Source organism: Bufo bufo, chromosome 3, assembly GCF_905171765.1.
Source record: "Bufo bufo chromosome 3, aBufBuf1.1, whole genome shotgun sequence".
Lineage (NCBI taxonomy): Eukaryota > Metazoa > Chordata > Amphibia > Anura > Bufonidae > Bufo > Bufo bufo.
In genome coordinates, this window is record NC_053391.1 from 180,028,358 (window position 1) to 180,043,229 (window position 14,872).

At 44.2% G+C, this 14,872-nt stretch overlaps 1 protein-coding gene across 1 annotated transcript in view; it reads right to left on the minus strand.

Moving 5' to 3' along the window:
* Positions 1 to 14,872, minus strand: part of OTC (ornithine transcarbamylase) — a 119,670-nt gene that overhangs the window by 22,764 nt on the left and 82,034 nt on the right. The window contains exon 6 of the mRNA XM_040423787.1: positions 8,615 to 8,737. Within this exon, the coding sequence (XP_040279721.1) occupies positions 8,615 to 8,737 (123 nt within the window). The remainder of the gene's footprint in view (positions 1 to 8,614; positions 8,738 to 14,872) is intronic.

The window sequence follows — 14,872 nt, forward strand, 5'->3', positions numbered from 1 at the left end:
TACTGCGAGTTCACAAGGCTAGACGAAAGATTAACGGTCCCCAAAACGCTCCATAGCCCAGAGACTTGACTTAGGATGGGTCATTATAGGAGACGTCTGTCTAAGAGGAGCACACAAGCCGACCTCAGTCAACAGCACACTTGAAAATGGACGTGCTTCCTTATTCCAGCCATGTCAGAGCAGTTTCCTAATAAAAGAATTGCCACACAGCACATCTGTGCCTTGTCCTTTCACAGATACCTCCTGTGAAGACCACACCTGCGATGGTGAGCAAGATCACTTAGGGTGCACAGTCTTCCACAGGACAAGAGAAGACAATGTCCATGGAAGACAGGCTGTTCTTGGAGATCATGGATTGAGGAATAGTAAAAGACAAGTCAACAAGCTGGGTCGCACCTTTACAGTTTAAACCCCGGAGACAACGCTTACCTAATAACAGAGAACTTGTCTACAGTCCATTTATCTCCCTCAAACACAAACTTCAGAGGACACCAGATGAGAGAACATTTCTTTACCTTCATGGAAAGAATATTCCAGAACAAGCATGCAGAAATGGCACCTACGCGCCAAGACTCAGAGGAGTATTGGTGCTTACCCATACTCGGCATTTATCATCCTAAAAAACCAGGACAGATACGAGTAGCATTCGACTCGAGCGCCAGGTGCGAAGGCGTCTCGCTAAACGATGTCCTACTGTCTGGTCCAGACCTCAACAACAGACTTCTGGAGGTACTTCTATGCTTCCGCAGAGATTCCGTAGCATTTATGGCCAACATACAACAGATATTCCACAGTTTCTTTGTCAAGGAAGAACACAGGAACTATATGAGGTTCTTCTGGTACCGTAACAACGACCCCAGTGAAAACATTGTAGAGTACCGAATGAGAGTGCACATCTTCGGAAACAGTCCTTCCCCTGCAGTCGCTATCTACAGTCTCAGACATTCAGCCCGAGAGAGTGAAGCAAAGTATGGGTCAGATGTCAGATCCGTTATGGAAAAAGATTTTTACGTGGACGGCTGCTTGAAATCCACACCCACGAACGAGACCGCAATCAGTCTACTGAAAAGGGCTCAAGAGATGCTCGCTCTATCTAATTAGAGGTTGCACAAAATCGCCTCCAACAGCCGTGAGTTAATGGAGGCTTTCTCACCTCAAGACTAGTGTTGATCGAGCAACAAAGGGCTCGGGTGCTCTATTGCTCGAGTAGAACACTTTGGGATGCTCGGGTGCTCTACAGAGCACCAGAGCACAATGGAAGTCAATGGGAGAAACAGAGCATTAAACCAGGCACCCCCTGCTCTGAAGAGGGGAGGGTGTCTGGTTCACAGGAATAGGTCAGAAATTGATGGAAACACCACTGAAATGGTTCGGGAACAGCATGGGGAGGATGTCTGGATGCATCTTGGACTCCCAGTTCGCTGCTGGGAATGATGTTGTCTGAGTAGTACGCGACTTTTACAGACTGACAATGATACGCACAAAATCGAAGATAAAATCGATTTTAGAGGAAAAATTGTTAGGAAACATTCTTTCCTGTATATTTACTTGTATATAATGTGAAAGTGCTGCCAAAAATTACAAGGAAGAGGCACTCCGATACACCCTGTATATCACATAAAGGAGGGCCTCATTCATTGTGGTACAATTGTTCAGGTAGTGGGACTCCTACACTCATAAAGCCTATGCACTAAGTGAAAGGGCTGCCAAGAATTACAAGGAACTCCAATACACCCCTTATTACACATAAAGGAGGGCATTATACACACCCTTGAAAAATTATGATTGATGGCCTGCTGGTGACCCTCAAAAACATTAGGAGCAAGCGCCTGCTGGTGATCTGACGATCTAAAACATTAGGGGCGAGGGTCTGCTGCTGAGCTGACCATCTAAAACATTATGGGTGAAGGCCTGCTGGTGACCCTCTAAAACATTATGGGTGAGGGTCTGCTGCTGAGCTGACCCTCTAAAACATTAGGTGCGAGGTCAGCCTAATAAGCATGTTGATATGATGGAGGAGGAGGATGAGAAAAGGAAGATTGAACCATATACTGTGTTTTGTGGTGAAAGGGGTGCATGGGAATACAGTATATTCAATACACCATAAAAGCCACATTTAAAGTGCCTTTATGTTCAGCCGCTTTCCTCTGGTGGAGTAGAGAAGACAGGGGCAATCCAGGCATTGCTCATTTTGATGAGTCAACCTGTCAGCATTTTCAATTAACAGTCGGATGCGCTTATCAGTTATTATGCCCCCAGCAGCACTAAATACCCGCTCTGACAAAACGCTGGTGGCAGGGCAGGCCAGCACCTCCAAGGCGTAGAGTGCCAGTTCGTGCCATGTGTCCAGCTTGGACACCTAATAGTTGTAAGGCACAGAGGGATTACTGAGGATGCTGACACGGTCTGCTACGTATTCCTTCACCATCTTCCAAAACTTTTCCCTCCTTGGGACACTAGGATGCGCATCAGGGTGAGGGTGCTGGCGGGGTGTCATGAAACTGTCCCAGGCCTTGGAGAGTGTTGCCCTGCCTCTGTTGGAACTGCTGTGTGTTCCCCTCGTCTCTCCTTCTCGGTTGCCCAAGAAACTACGTACTCTGCCGACGGCGTTGTCAGCTGGAAATTTTTGGAGCAATGTTTCCACAAAGACCTTCTGGTATTGCACCATTTTGCTAGTCCTCTCCACCACAGGAATGAGAGATGAGATGTTATCTTTGTAGCGAGGGTCGACAAGGGTGAACAACCAGTAATCGGTGTTGGTCAAAATGCGTATAACGCGAGGGTCGCTGGAAAGGCAGCATAACATAAAGTCAGCCATGTGTGCCAGAGTCCCAACAGACAAGACTTCGCTGTTCTCATCAGAAGGATGACTCTCAATCTCCTCATTCTATTTTTCTTTTTCGGCCCATCCATGCTGAACAGATGGAATAAACCTGCTATGGGCACTACCCTCTGTAGCGGAGGCAACTGTGTCCTGCTCCTCCTCCTTCCCCTCATCATCATCCAATTCGCGCTGAGAAGACGAACTGAGGGTGATCTGGCTATCACCCTGTGTACTGTCTTCCCCCATTTCCACCTCTTCCACATGCAAAGCGTCCGCTTTCATTGTGAGCAGTGAGCGTTTCAGTAGACACAGAAGTGGGATGGTTACGTTGATAATAGCGGCATCACCGCTCACCATCTGTGTTTATTCCTCAAAGTTGCATGAAACCTCACAAAGGTCAGACATCCATGCCCACTTGTTGCTTGTGAAGAGCGGAAGCTGACTGGAAAGGTGACGACCATGTTGCAGCTGGTATTCCACTACTGTCCTCTGCTGCTCACAAAGCCTGGCCAACATGGGGAACGTGAAGTTCCAGCGCATGCTCATGTCGCACAACAGTCGGTGAGATGACAATTGCAAGCGCTGCCGCAGCGCTGGCAGACCGGTGGCAGCTGTAGATGACTTTCGGAAATGGGCACACACGCGGCCACCAGTAGCTCAGGCAAATTGGGGTAGGTTTTGAGAAACCGCTGAACCATTAAGTTGAACACGTGGGCTTGGCATGGTATTTGAGTGAACTTGCCGAGCTCCAAAGCCACCACCAAGTTACGGCCATTATCAGACACAACCATGCCGGGTGGCGGCTGGGGACTGAGTAACGAGGGAAGGCCGCCACCATCAGGCTGCGGAAAACCTCAGTGTCCGCAAGCCTAAATGGCAACATTTCCAGGGGGCAGCAATTTGGAAAGGTGCCCATTTAGTGCTATGGCCTGTGGGTGGGTGGCTGGATATTTGCGCTTTCGTTCAAAGGCCTGGGGTATGGACATTTGTACACTGTGATGGGACACAGAAGTGGATGATAGTGCTTGCGAAGGTCCAGGTGCAAAGCGGGAGGCATCCGGGCCTGCGTCTTGGACAGGGAATTGGCCAGCATGTAACACAGGGGAAGAAGAGGCAGTGGTGTGACCCGCAGACACTGATCGTGGACCCAGGCGTTCGGCCCACCTATTAGGATGCTTTGATGCCATGTGGCGGATCATGCTGGTGGTGGTGAGGTTGCTAGTGTTCACGCCCCTGCTCATTTTGGTACAGCACAGGTTGCAAATGTCAATTCTTTTATCGTCCGCACTTTCCTCAAAAAAGCGCCAGACTGTGGAACACCTACCCCTTGGCAAGGATGATTGCCGCAAGGGAGTGCTCCGAGGAACAGTTGCGGGCCTGTTTGGTGTGGCCCGCCTTCTCCCTTTTGCCACCCCACTGCCTCTTCCAGCCTGTTGCAGTGCTGCGGATACCTCCCCCTCTGTACTGCTGTCTTCGCTCGGCTTGCCACCTTCCCAGGTTGGGTCAGTGATTTCATCATCCACCACCTCCTCTTCCACTTCCTCACTCTGGTCATCCTCCTGACTTGTTGACATAACAAGAACCTCATTTATTGACAACTGTGTCTCATCCTTATCATCCGCCTCTTGAGACACTAATTGCCGTTAACTTATTGGCAACTGTATCTCATCATCATCATCATCATCCACCTTGTGAAACACTAATTACTGTTCCCCACCGTCATCTTCTTGTGACTGTGGATGTTTAAGAGTTTGGGCATCAGTGAACACGATCTCCTCATGTCCCTCTTCAAGCGGGCTTGGCGAGAGACCCAAATTAAGGAATGGAGATGAAAAGAGCTCCTCTGAATATCCGAGTGTGGGATCACTTGTTTGCCAAGACTCTCCATGGTGGGAGGAAGGAGGATCATGGTGAGGATTCTGTTGGCCAGACTCCTGGATACTGAGACTGGACTTTGTGGAAGACAGGGTGGTGCTTAACCGACTGGAAGCATTATCTGCTGCAATCCAACCGACCACCTGGTCGTACTGGTGTGACTTCAAGAGTGGTGTCCTGCGCCGCCCTGCAAACTGGGACATGAAGCTATGTATCATGGATGAGTGTGTTTCTTGTGCTCTGGCAGCAGGCACAGTATCACCTCGGCCAGGGCCACTGCCTTTGCGTGCACCATCAGCAGCACAGCCACTTGCCCGTCCCTTACTGCTCGCCTTGAGCATAATAAATGGTATATATGCTTGCAAGTATGTCATACGTACAGTAGCGCAGGTTTTGTAAATATATGCGCAAATAAATTACACTGAATGTCACAGATATTTAGGATGCACAAACATTATACAGGAGATGTAGCGCAAGTAATATTGCTATCACCTGCGGCGAAAAAATTATACTGAATGTCACAGATATTTAGGATGCACAAACATTATACAGGAGATGTAGCGCAAGTAATATTGCTATCACCTGCGGCGAAAAAATTATACTGAATGTCACAGATATTTAGGATGCGCAAACGTTATACAGGAGATGTAGCGAAGGTAATGTCGCTGTCATCAGCAGCGAAAACTTTACACTGAATGTCACAGATATTTAGGGTGAGCAAACGTTATACAGGAGATGTAGCGCAGGTAATGTTGCTGTCACCAGCGGCGAAAAAATTATACTGAATGTCACAGATATTTAGGATGCGCAAACGTTATACAGGAGACGTAGCGCAGGTAATGTCGATGTCACCAGTGGCTTAGAAAAAATTACACTGAATGTCACAGATATTTAGGACGCGCAAACGTTATACAGGAGATGTAGCGCAGGTAATATCGCTGTCACCAGTTGGATCTTGTTTTAACACCTCATAATTAGTCTGATCAGACAGAAAAGCCATACACATGTTCTTATACTGATGACAACTAAGAACAACAATATTTCCCCCCTTATCAGAGGGTTTTATTATCAAGTTCATATTATTGCCTAGATTTTTCAGGCATATCCATTTCTTTATGGGTATAGTTCTTGTTTATGGGTATCTCTGATAGATTGCTGAGGTCTCTAGTAACTGAATTTAAGAATATTTCTATATGTACAGTACAGACCAAAAGTTTGGACACACCTTCTCATTCAAAGGGTTTTCTTTATTTTCATGACTATGAAGGCATCAAAACTATGAATTAACACATGTGGAATTATATACATAACAAACAAGTGTGAAACAACTGAAAATATGTCATATTCTAGGTTCTTCAAAGTAGCCACCTTTTGTGTTGATTACTGCTTTGCAGTGGCATTCTCTTGATGAGCTTCAAGAGGTAGTCCCCTGAAATGGTCTTCCAACAGTCTTGAAGGAGTTCCCAGAGATGCTTAGCACTTGTTGGCCCTTTTGCCTTCACTCTGCGGTCCAGCTCACCCCAAACCATCTCGATTAGGTTCAGGTCCGGTGACTGTGGAGGCCAGGTCATCTGGCGCAGCACCCCATCACTCTCCTTCATGGTCAAATAGCCCTTACTTTCAAAGTTTTCCCAATTTTTCGTCTGACTGACTGACCTTCATTTCTTAAAATAATGATACTCGTTTTTCTTTACTTTTAGCTGCTTTTTTCTTGCCATAATACCAATTCTAACAGTCTATTCAGTAGGACTATCAGCTGTGTATCCACCTGACTTCTCCTCAACACCACTGATGGTCCCAACCCCATTTATAAGGCAATAAATCCCACTTATTAAACCTGACAGGGCACACCTGTGAAGTGAAAACCATTTCAGGGGACTACCTCTTGAAGCTCATCAAGAGAATGCCAAGAGTGTGCAAAGCAGTAATCAAAGCAAAAGGTGGCTACTTTGAAGAACCTAGAATATGACATATTTTCAGTTGTTTCACACTTGTTTGTTATGTGTATATAATTCCACATGTGTTAATTCATAGTTTTGATGCCTTTAGTGTGAATCTACAATTTTCATAGTCATGAAAATAAAGAAAACTTTTTGAATGAGAAGGTGTGTCCAAACTTTTGGTCTGTACTGTATATCACCGCCCTTGGGTGGATTCTTTGTACTTTTATTACTCAAATTTCTAAATGGGCCCTCTCCTCTTACTTTCTCATTATCATTAAGGAGATCCATGAGATTTTCAAAACCTGGAATATCCTTTAGTTCCAAACCCATCTGAAAACATCTCTGTCGGTCTGTGCGAATGTTTTGCACCACTTTAATTTCCATACAAACAGATGAATATCTTTGATCCACTCAAAACAATCAGAACGATTTGTCGGGACAAATGTAAGACCTTTTGAAATAATGGACAGTTCTGCTTCTGATAATTGTGATCCCGACATATTCAGAATCAAAGATTGATCAGTTGATGTCCTGATCTTTTTTTTGTGTCTCTGTTTGCTTTAGGTGTTTGGTTGGGTCATTTGGCCTAAAAAAGAGCTGTCTGTAGAATTGTGAATTAGTAATAATGACGCAGAAGAGGAAACAGATAATAATGATGTGCCATGCCATCTCAGAAGCCTCTGAGGGGGAAGGCCACCCCCATCTACTGTTTCGTTGGATTGTTCCCATTGTTTATGTATGTGAATAGTGACGTTGTGGATGCAAATATTGGTTATCTCTAAAATTAGATCTAGAAGAAAAATTCCTATTGCGACCTCCATATCGACCCTGGCTCTTGAATTGAGTTCCTTGGTTATAGTTAAAGTTGGGGGTACGTTGTTCAGTATCTGAACTGTCTACCTCAGAGGCAGATGTATCAGTTACAGAATCTCTCAATTCTGAAGGTGTAATATTATATGCTGTTTTATTTCTAAATTCAGTCAGATCTTTTACAAATTGTCTATGTTTACATTCAATCAGGGAACTTTTAAATCTCTCAATATTATTTTGTAATTCCGATTCCCTCTTAGCAAATTCCGTATGATCTTTAAAAGTCAAAGCTAGTTCCGTCATTTCCCCAATCTTCTTTTCTATCTCAGACAATTTGATATTTTCCTGTGTTAACAATAATCTCATAAATCTCAAAGAGCTTACAGTAGCCTCTTTTCCCACTTTACCAAGAGGTAAAGAGAGACTGACTAGGGAGACCAGGAGGTTCCTGACACAAGATCGCTCCTATCGGGGCGGCCATTCCGTTTTTAGGTAGGGTTTAAATAGAAGTAGGGAAAGGGGTAGGGATATTTGTTTCCTTTCTTTTTCATAATCTCCTATATAGGATTAGTGATTTTATATCATTCTAAAAGTAGGATGAGTTAACTAAAGAGGGTCACTGGTATCTATTAGTCAGGGTAGAGAGTGGCTATAGAAAGGAACTCTTGCTTTGAAGGGCTGAATTCATCTGTGACCATACATGGACGGGTTACTAAGATCAAAGAGAATTGTGTAATGCTTTTATTCCCCTGGGATGGCGCTGTAACAGAATTGAACATTTAATGCTGGGGTCCCAGAAGCAGGACACTTTTTGATCAGCTTATCATTGTCTGACCGATGCAGCACATACAGCTTCATAATGCAGCTCAGTCCCTATGAAGTGAATGATAGTTAGCTTTACTATTATCAGGTACAACTATATGTACAGTGACGTGCCTGGTTAACAATGAAGGGCTCCAAGGGCAAGTAGATATTGTTCCTCCAAAATAATATTTCAATCTTCTTCCCATCTTCTCAGTTTTCATAAACTTTATGTAATGATGATGACTTCATTTATGACCAAAACATGACAACTGACAAAATATCTGCCATTTCCATAATTATTGGACTGCACTTCCATAGAGAAGTCTAGGCTTTTTATTATGGGTATTATGACATTTACCTTTGGTGTTGCAATGTGCACATTCATTCCGAATTTTGCAGCACTCAGCATGATTGAATGTAGGACATTATTTCCATCACCAATCCAGGAAATAGTTAGTCCTTTGAGGTGGCCATAATGTTCCTGTGGAGAAGATCATTTGTGTCATCATTTATCACTGTAGAACATGGTTAGCACCTAGTGGAAAAGATATAGAAAAGCCAGAGAAGGTTCAAAAGCAGTCAATCAAGTTATTAAATAGGAATTTCTTCACCCTGTGAGGGTGGGTTGGCCACAGTCATCCATGTGATTTGGTTTAAAGGGGTTTACATACTTCTATACAAGACCCTTTTAGAATATTGCCCCCATAGTGATCAACTAATTGCCATGTGTTCCACTCTTGGTGCCTCGGGCAAACAGCTGATTTGTGACCAGCTGGGCATTTCCCCTGCAGCTGCCACTGCAGAGGGAATGTAATATGAAAAGGTGGAATTTAAGGGGAATGGTTGTCCATATAATACAAGGACATTTCAAGTCCACAGAACCGGAAAGTGACTCTCCCTTCACGAGACAACCCTATCAACTTCTCTAGACCAAATAGCTGGTTTTGATAGATAATGAAGTTGAATATACAGTCGTGGCCAAAAGTTTTGAGAATGACACAAATATTAGTTTTCACAAAGTTTGCTGCTAAACTGCTTTTAGATCTTTGTTTCAGTTGCTTCTGTGATGTAGTGAAATATAATTACATGCACTTCATACGTTTCAAAGGCTTTTATCGACAATTACATGACATTTATGCAAAGAGTCTGTATTTGCAGTGTTGGCCCTTCTTTTTCAGGACCTCTGCAATTCGACTGGGCATGCTCTCAATCAACTTCTGGGCCAATTCCTGACTGATAGCAACCCATTCTTTCATAATCACTTCTTGGAGTTTGTCAGAATTAGTGGGTTTTTGTTTGTCCACCCGCCTCTTGAGGATTGACCACAAGTTCTCAATGGGATTAAGATCTGGGGAGTTTCCAGGCCATGGACCCAAAATGTCAACGTTTTGGTCCCCGAGCCACTTAGTTATCACTTTTGCCTTATGGCACGGTGCTCCATCGTGCTGGAAAATGCATTGTTCTTCACCAAACTGTTGTTGGATTGTTGGAAGAAGTTGCTGCTGGAGGGTGTTTTGGTACCATTCTTTATTCATGGCTTTGGCTTTTTTTTTGGGCACAATTGTGAGTGAGCCCACTCCCTTGGATGAGAAGCAACCCCACACATGAATGGTCTCAGGATGCTTTACTGTTGGCATGACACAGGACTGATGGTAGCGCTCACCTTTTCTTCTCCGGACAAGCCTTTTTCCAGATGCCCCAAACAATCGGAAAGAGGCTTTATGAATATGACTTTGCCCTAGTCCTCAGCAGTCCATTCACCATACTTTCTGCAGAAGATCAATCTGTCCCTGATGGTTTTTTTTGGAGAGAAGTGGCTTCTTTGCTGCCCTTCTTGACACCAGGCCATCTTCCAAAAGTCTTCGCCTCACTGTGCGTGCAGATGCGCTCACACCTGCCTGCTGCCATTCCTGAGCAGGCTCTGCACTGGTGGCAGACCGATCCCGCAGCTGAATCCTCTTTAGGAGACGATCCTGGCGCTTGCAGGACTTTCTTGGACGCCCTGAAGCCTTCTTAACAAGAATTGAACCTCTTTCCTTGAAGTTCTTGATGATCCTATTAATTGTTGATTGAGGTGCAATCTTAGTAGCCACAATATCTTTGCCTGTGAAGCCATTTTTATGCAACGCAATGATGGATGCACGCGTTTCTTTGCAGGTCACCATGGTTAACAATGGAAGAACAATGATTTCAAGCATCACCCTCCTTTTAACATGTCAAGTCTGCCATTTTGACCCAATCAGCCTGACATAATGATCTCCAGCCTTGTGCTCGTCAACATTCTCACCTGAGTTAACAAGACGATTACGGAAATGATCTCAGCAGGTTCTTTAATGACAGCAATGAAATGCAGTGGAAAGTTTTTTTTGGGATTAAGTTAATTTTCATGGCAAAGAAGGACTATGCAATTCATCTGATCACTCTTCATAACATTCTGGAGTATATGCAAATTGCTATTATAAAAACTTAAGCAGCAACTTTTCCAATTTCCAATATTTATGTAATTCTCAAAACTTTCGGCCACGACTGTATACTTCAACTTGTGTAACTATTAAGATCAAAATAATAACTGGGCACTCACTGACAATGGGGTCAAATTAAAAGCAATTTATTGATACAGGTAGGATAAAATAGTGATGGTGATAGTAGTACAATTAAAAAGTAAAAAATATAACCGGAACTAAGGATAGCAGCAGTCCTATGTGGTAACCTCCGATGGTCAGGAAAAAGGGTCTCTGAAGACCATGCAGTGTGTAACTAACAGCAGAATTAAAAAAAATTCAAATAATCGAATATCCTAAGTTAAATGCATAAAATCGATTGTCCCATAAAATCAATTCGAAAATATGTGCAATACAAATAGATAATACCAGTCCAATTCCCCTCGGATTTGAAGGATAAGCAAGCAGCCTTTTATGCTCCGTTGGGAACAAGAACTAGGGTAAACATTTTCTATACGGCAATGGAACATGGCCCTATACTGGTCCTTTAACCACCTCCGGACCGCCGTACGCAGCGACGCGTCCTGGAGGTGGTTAATTAATTCCGTCTGGACGCGCCGGCGCGTCCTCTCGCGAGACGCAAAATTTCCTGTGAACGCGCGCACACAGGCGCGCGCGTTCACAGGATCGGAAGGTAAGCAAGTGGATCTCCAGCCTGCCAGCGGCGATCGTTCGCTGGCAGGCTGGAGATGTGATTTTTTTAACCCCTAACAGGTATATTAGACGCTGTTTTGATAACAGCGTCTAATATACCTGCTACCTGGTCCTCTGGTGGTCCCTTTTGTTTGGATCGACATACCAGAGGACACAGATAGCTCAGCAATATGTAGCACCACACTACACTACACCCCCCCCTGTCACTTATTAACCCCTTATTAGCCCCTGATCACCCCTGATCACCCCATATAGACTCCCTGATCACCCCCCTGTCATTGATTACCCCCCCTGTCATTGATCACACCCCTGTAAAGCTCCATTCAGACGTCCGCATGATTTTTACAGATCCACTGATAGATGGATCGGATCCGCAAAACGCATACGGACGTCTGAATGGAGCCTTACAGGGGCGTGATCAATGACTGTGGTGATCACCCCATATAGACTCCCTGATCACCCCCCTGTCATTGATTACCCCCCTGTCATTGATCACCCCCCTGTAAAGCTCCATTTAGACGTCCGCATGATTTTTACGGATCCACTGATAGATGTATCGGATCCGAAAAACGCATACGGACGTCTGAATGGAGCCTTACAGGGGCGTGATCAATGACTGTGGTGATCACCCCATATAGACTCCCTGATCACCCCCCTGTCATTGATTACCCCCCTGTCATTGATCACCCCCCTGTAAAGCTCCATTTAGACGTCTGCATGATTTTTACGGATCCACTGATAGATGGATCGCATCCGCAAAACGCATACGGACATCTGAATGGAGCCTTACAGGGGCGTGATCAATGACTGTGGTGATCACCCCATATAGACTCCCTGATCACCCCCCTGTCATTGATTACCCCCCTGTCATTGATCACCCCCCTGTAAAGCTCCATTCAGACGTCCGCATGATTTTTACAGATCCACTGATAGATGGATCGGATCCGCAAAATGCATACGGACGTCTGAATGGAGCCTTATAGGGGGGTGATCAATGACAGGGGTGTGATCACCCCATATAGACTCTCTGATCACCCCCCTGTCATTGATCACCCCCCTGTCATTGATCACCCCCCTGTAAGGCTCCATTCAGACATTTTTTTGGCCCAAGTTAGCGGAAATTATAATTTTTTTCTTACAAAGTCTCATATTCCACTAACTTGTGTCAAAAAATAAAATCTCACATGAACTCACCATACCCCTCACGGAATCCAAATGTGTAAAATTTTTTAGACATTTATATTCCAGACTTCTTCTCACGCTTTAGGGCCCCTAGAATGCCAAGGCAGTATAAATACCCCACATGTGACCCCATTTCGGAAAGAAGACACCCCAAGGTATTCCGTGAGGGGCATATTGAGTCCATGAAAGATTGAAATTTTTGTCCCAAGTTAGCGGAAAGGGAGACTTTGTGAGAAAAAAAATAAATATATCAATTTCTGCTAACTTGTGCCAAAAAAAAAAATTTCTATGAACTCACCATGCCCCTCATTGAATACCTTGGGGTGTCTTCTTTCCAAAATGGGGTCAAATGTGGGGTATTTATACTGCCCTGGCATTCTAGGGGCCCTAAAGCGTGAGAAGAAGTCTGGGATCTAAATGTCTAAAAATGCCCTCATAAAATGAATGTGGGCCCCTTTGCGCATCAAGGCTGCAAAAAAGTGTCACACATGTGGTATCGCCGTACTCAGGAGAAGTTGGGCAATGTGTTTTGGGGTGTCATTTTACATATACCCATGCTGGGTTAGATAAATATCTTGGTCAAATGCCAACTTTGTATAAAAAAATGGGAAATGTTGTCTTTTGCCGAGATATTTCTCTCACCCAGCATGAGTATATGTAAAAAGACACCCCAAAACACATTGCCCAACTTCTCCTGAATACGGAGATACCACATGTGTGACACTTTTTTGCAGCCTAGGTGGGCAAAGGGGCCCACATTCCAAAGAGCACCTTTAGGATTTCACAGGTCATTTACCTACTTACCACACATTAGGGCCCCTGGAAAATGCCAGGGCAGTATAACTACCTCACAAGTGACCCCATTTTGGAAAGAAGACACCCCAAGGTATTCCGTGAGGGGCATGGCGAGTTCCTAGAATTTTATATTTTTTGTCACAAGTTAGCGGAAAATGATGATTTTTTTTATAAAAAATTTCCCTTACAAAGTCTCATATTCCACTAACTTGTGACAAAAAATAAAAACTTCCATGAACTCACTATGCCCATCACGAAATACCTTGGGGTGTCTTATTTCCAAAATGGGGTCGCTTGTGGGGTAGTTATACTGCCCTGGCATTCTAGGGGCCCAAATATGTGGTAAGGAGTTTGAAATCAAATTCTGTAAAAAATGGCCGGTGAAATCCGAAAGGTGCTCTTTGGAATGTGGGCCCCTTTGCCCACCTAGGCTGCAAAAAAGTGTCACACATGTGGTATCTCCGTATTCAGGAGAAGTTGGGGAATGTGTTTTGGGGTGTCATTTTACATATACCCATGCTGGGTGAGAGAAATATCTTGGCAAAAGACAACTTTGTATAAAAAAATGGGAAAAGTTGTCTTTTGCCAAGATATTTCTCTCACCCAGCATGGGTATATGTAAAATGACACCCCAAAACACATTCCCCAACTTCTCCTGAATACGGAGATACCAGATGTGTGACACTTTTTTGCAGCCTAGGTGGGCAAAGGGGCCCATATTCCAAAGAGCACCTTTCGGATTTCACAGGTCATTTTTTACAGAATTTGATTTCAAACTCCTTACCACACATTTGGGCCCCTAGAATGCCAGGGCAGTATAACTACCCCACAAGTGACCCCATTTTGGAAAGAAGACACCCCAAGGTATTCCGTGAGGGGCATGGCGAGTTCCTAGAATTTTTTATTTTTTGTCACAAGTTAGTGGAAAATGATGATTTATTTTATTTTTATTTTTTTCTTACAAAGTCTCATATTCCACTAACTTGTGACAAAAAATAAAAACTTCCATGAACTCACTATGCCCATCAGCGAATACCTTGGGGTGTCTTCTTTCCAAAATGGGGTCACTTGTGGGGTAGTTATACTGCCCTGGCATTCTAGGGGCCCAAATGTGTGGTAAAGAGTTTGAAATCAAATTCTGTAAAAAATGACCTGTGAAATCCGAAAGGTGCTCTTTGGAATATGGGCCCCTTTGCCCACCTAGGCTGCAAAGAAGTGTCACACATTTGGTATCTCCGTATTCAGGAGAAGTTGGGGAATGTGTTTTGGGGTGTCATTTTACATATACCCATGCTGGGTGAGAGAAATATCTTGGCAAAAGACAACTTTTCCCATTTTTTTATACAAAGTTGTCTTTTGCCAAGATATTTCTCTCACCCAGCATGGGTATATGTAAAATGACACCCCAAAACACATTCCCCAACTTCTCCTGAATACGGAGATACCACATGTGTGACACTTTTTTGCAGCCTAGGTGGGCAAAG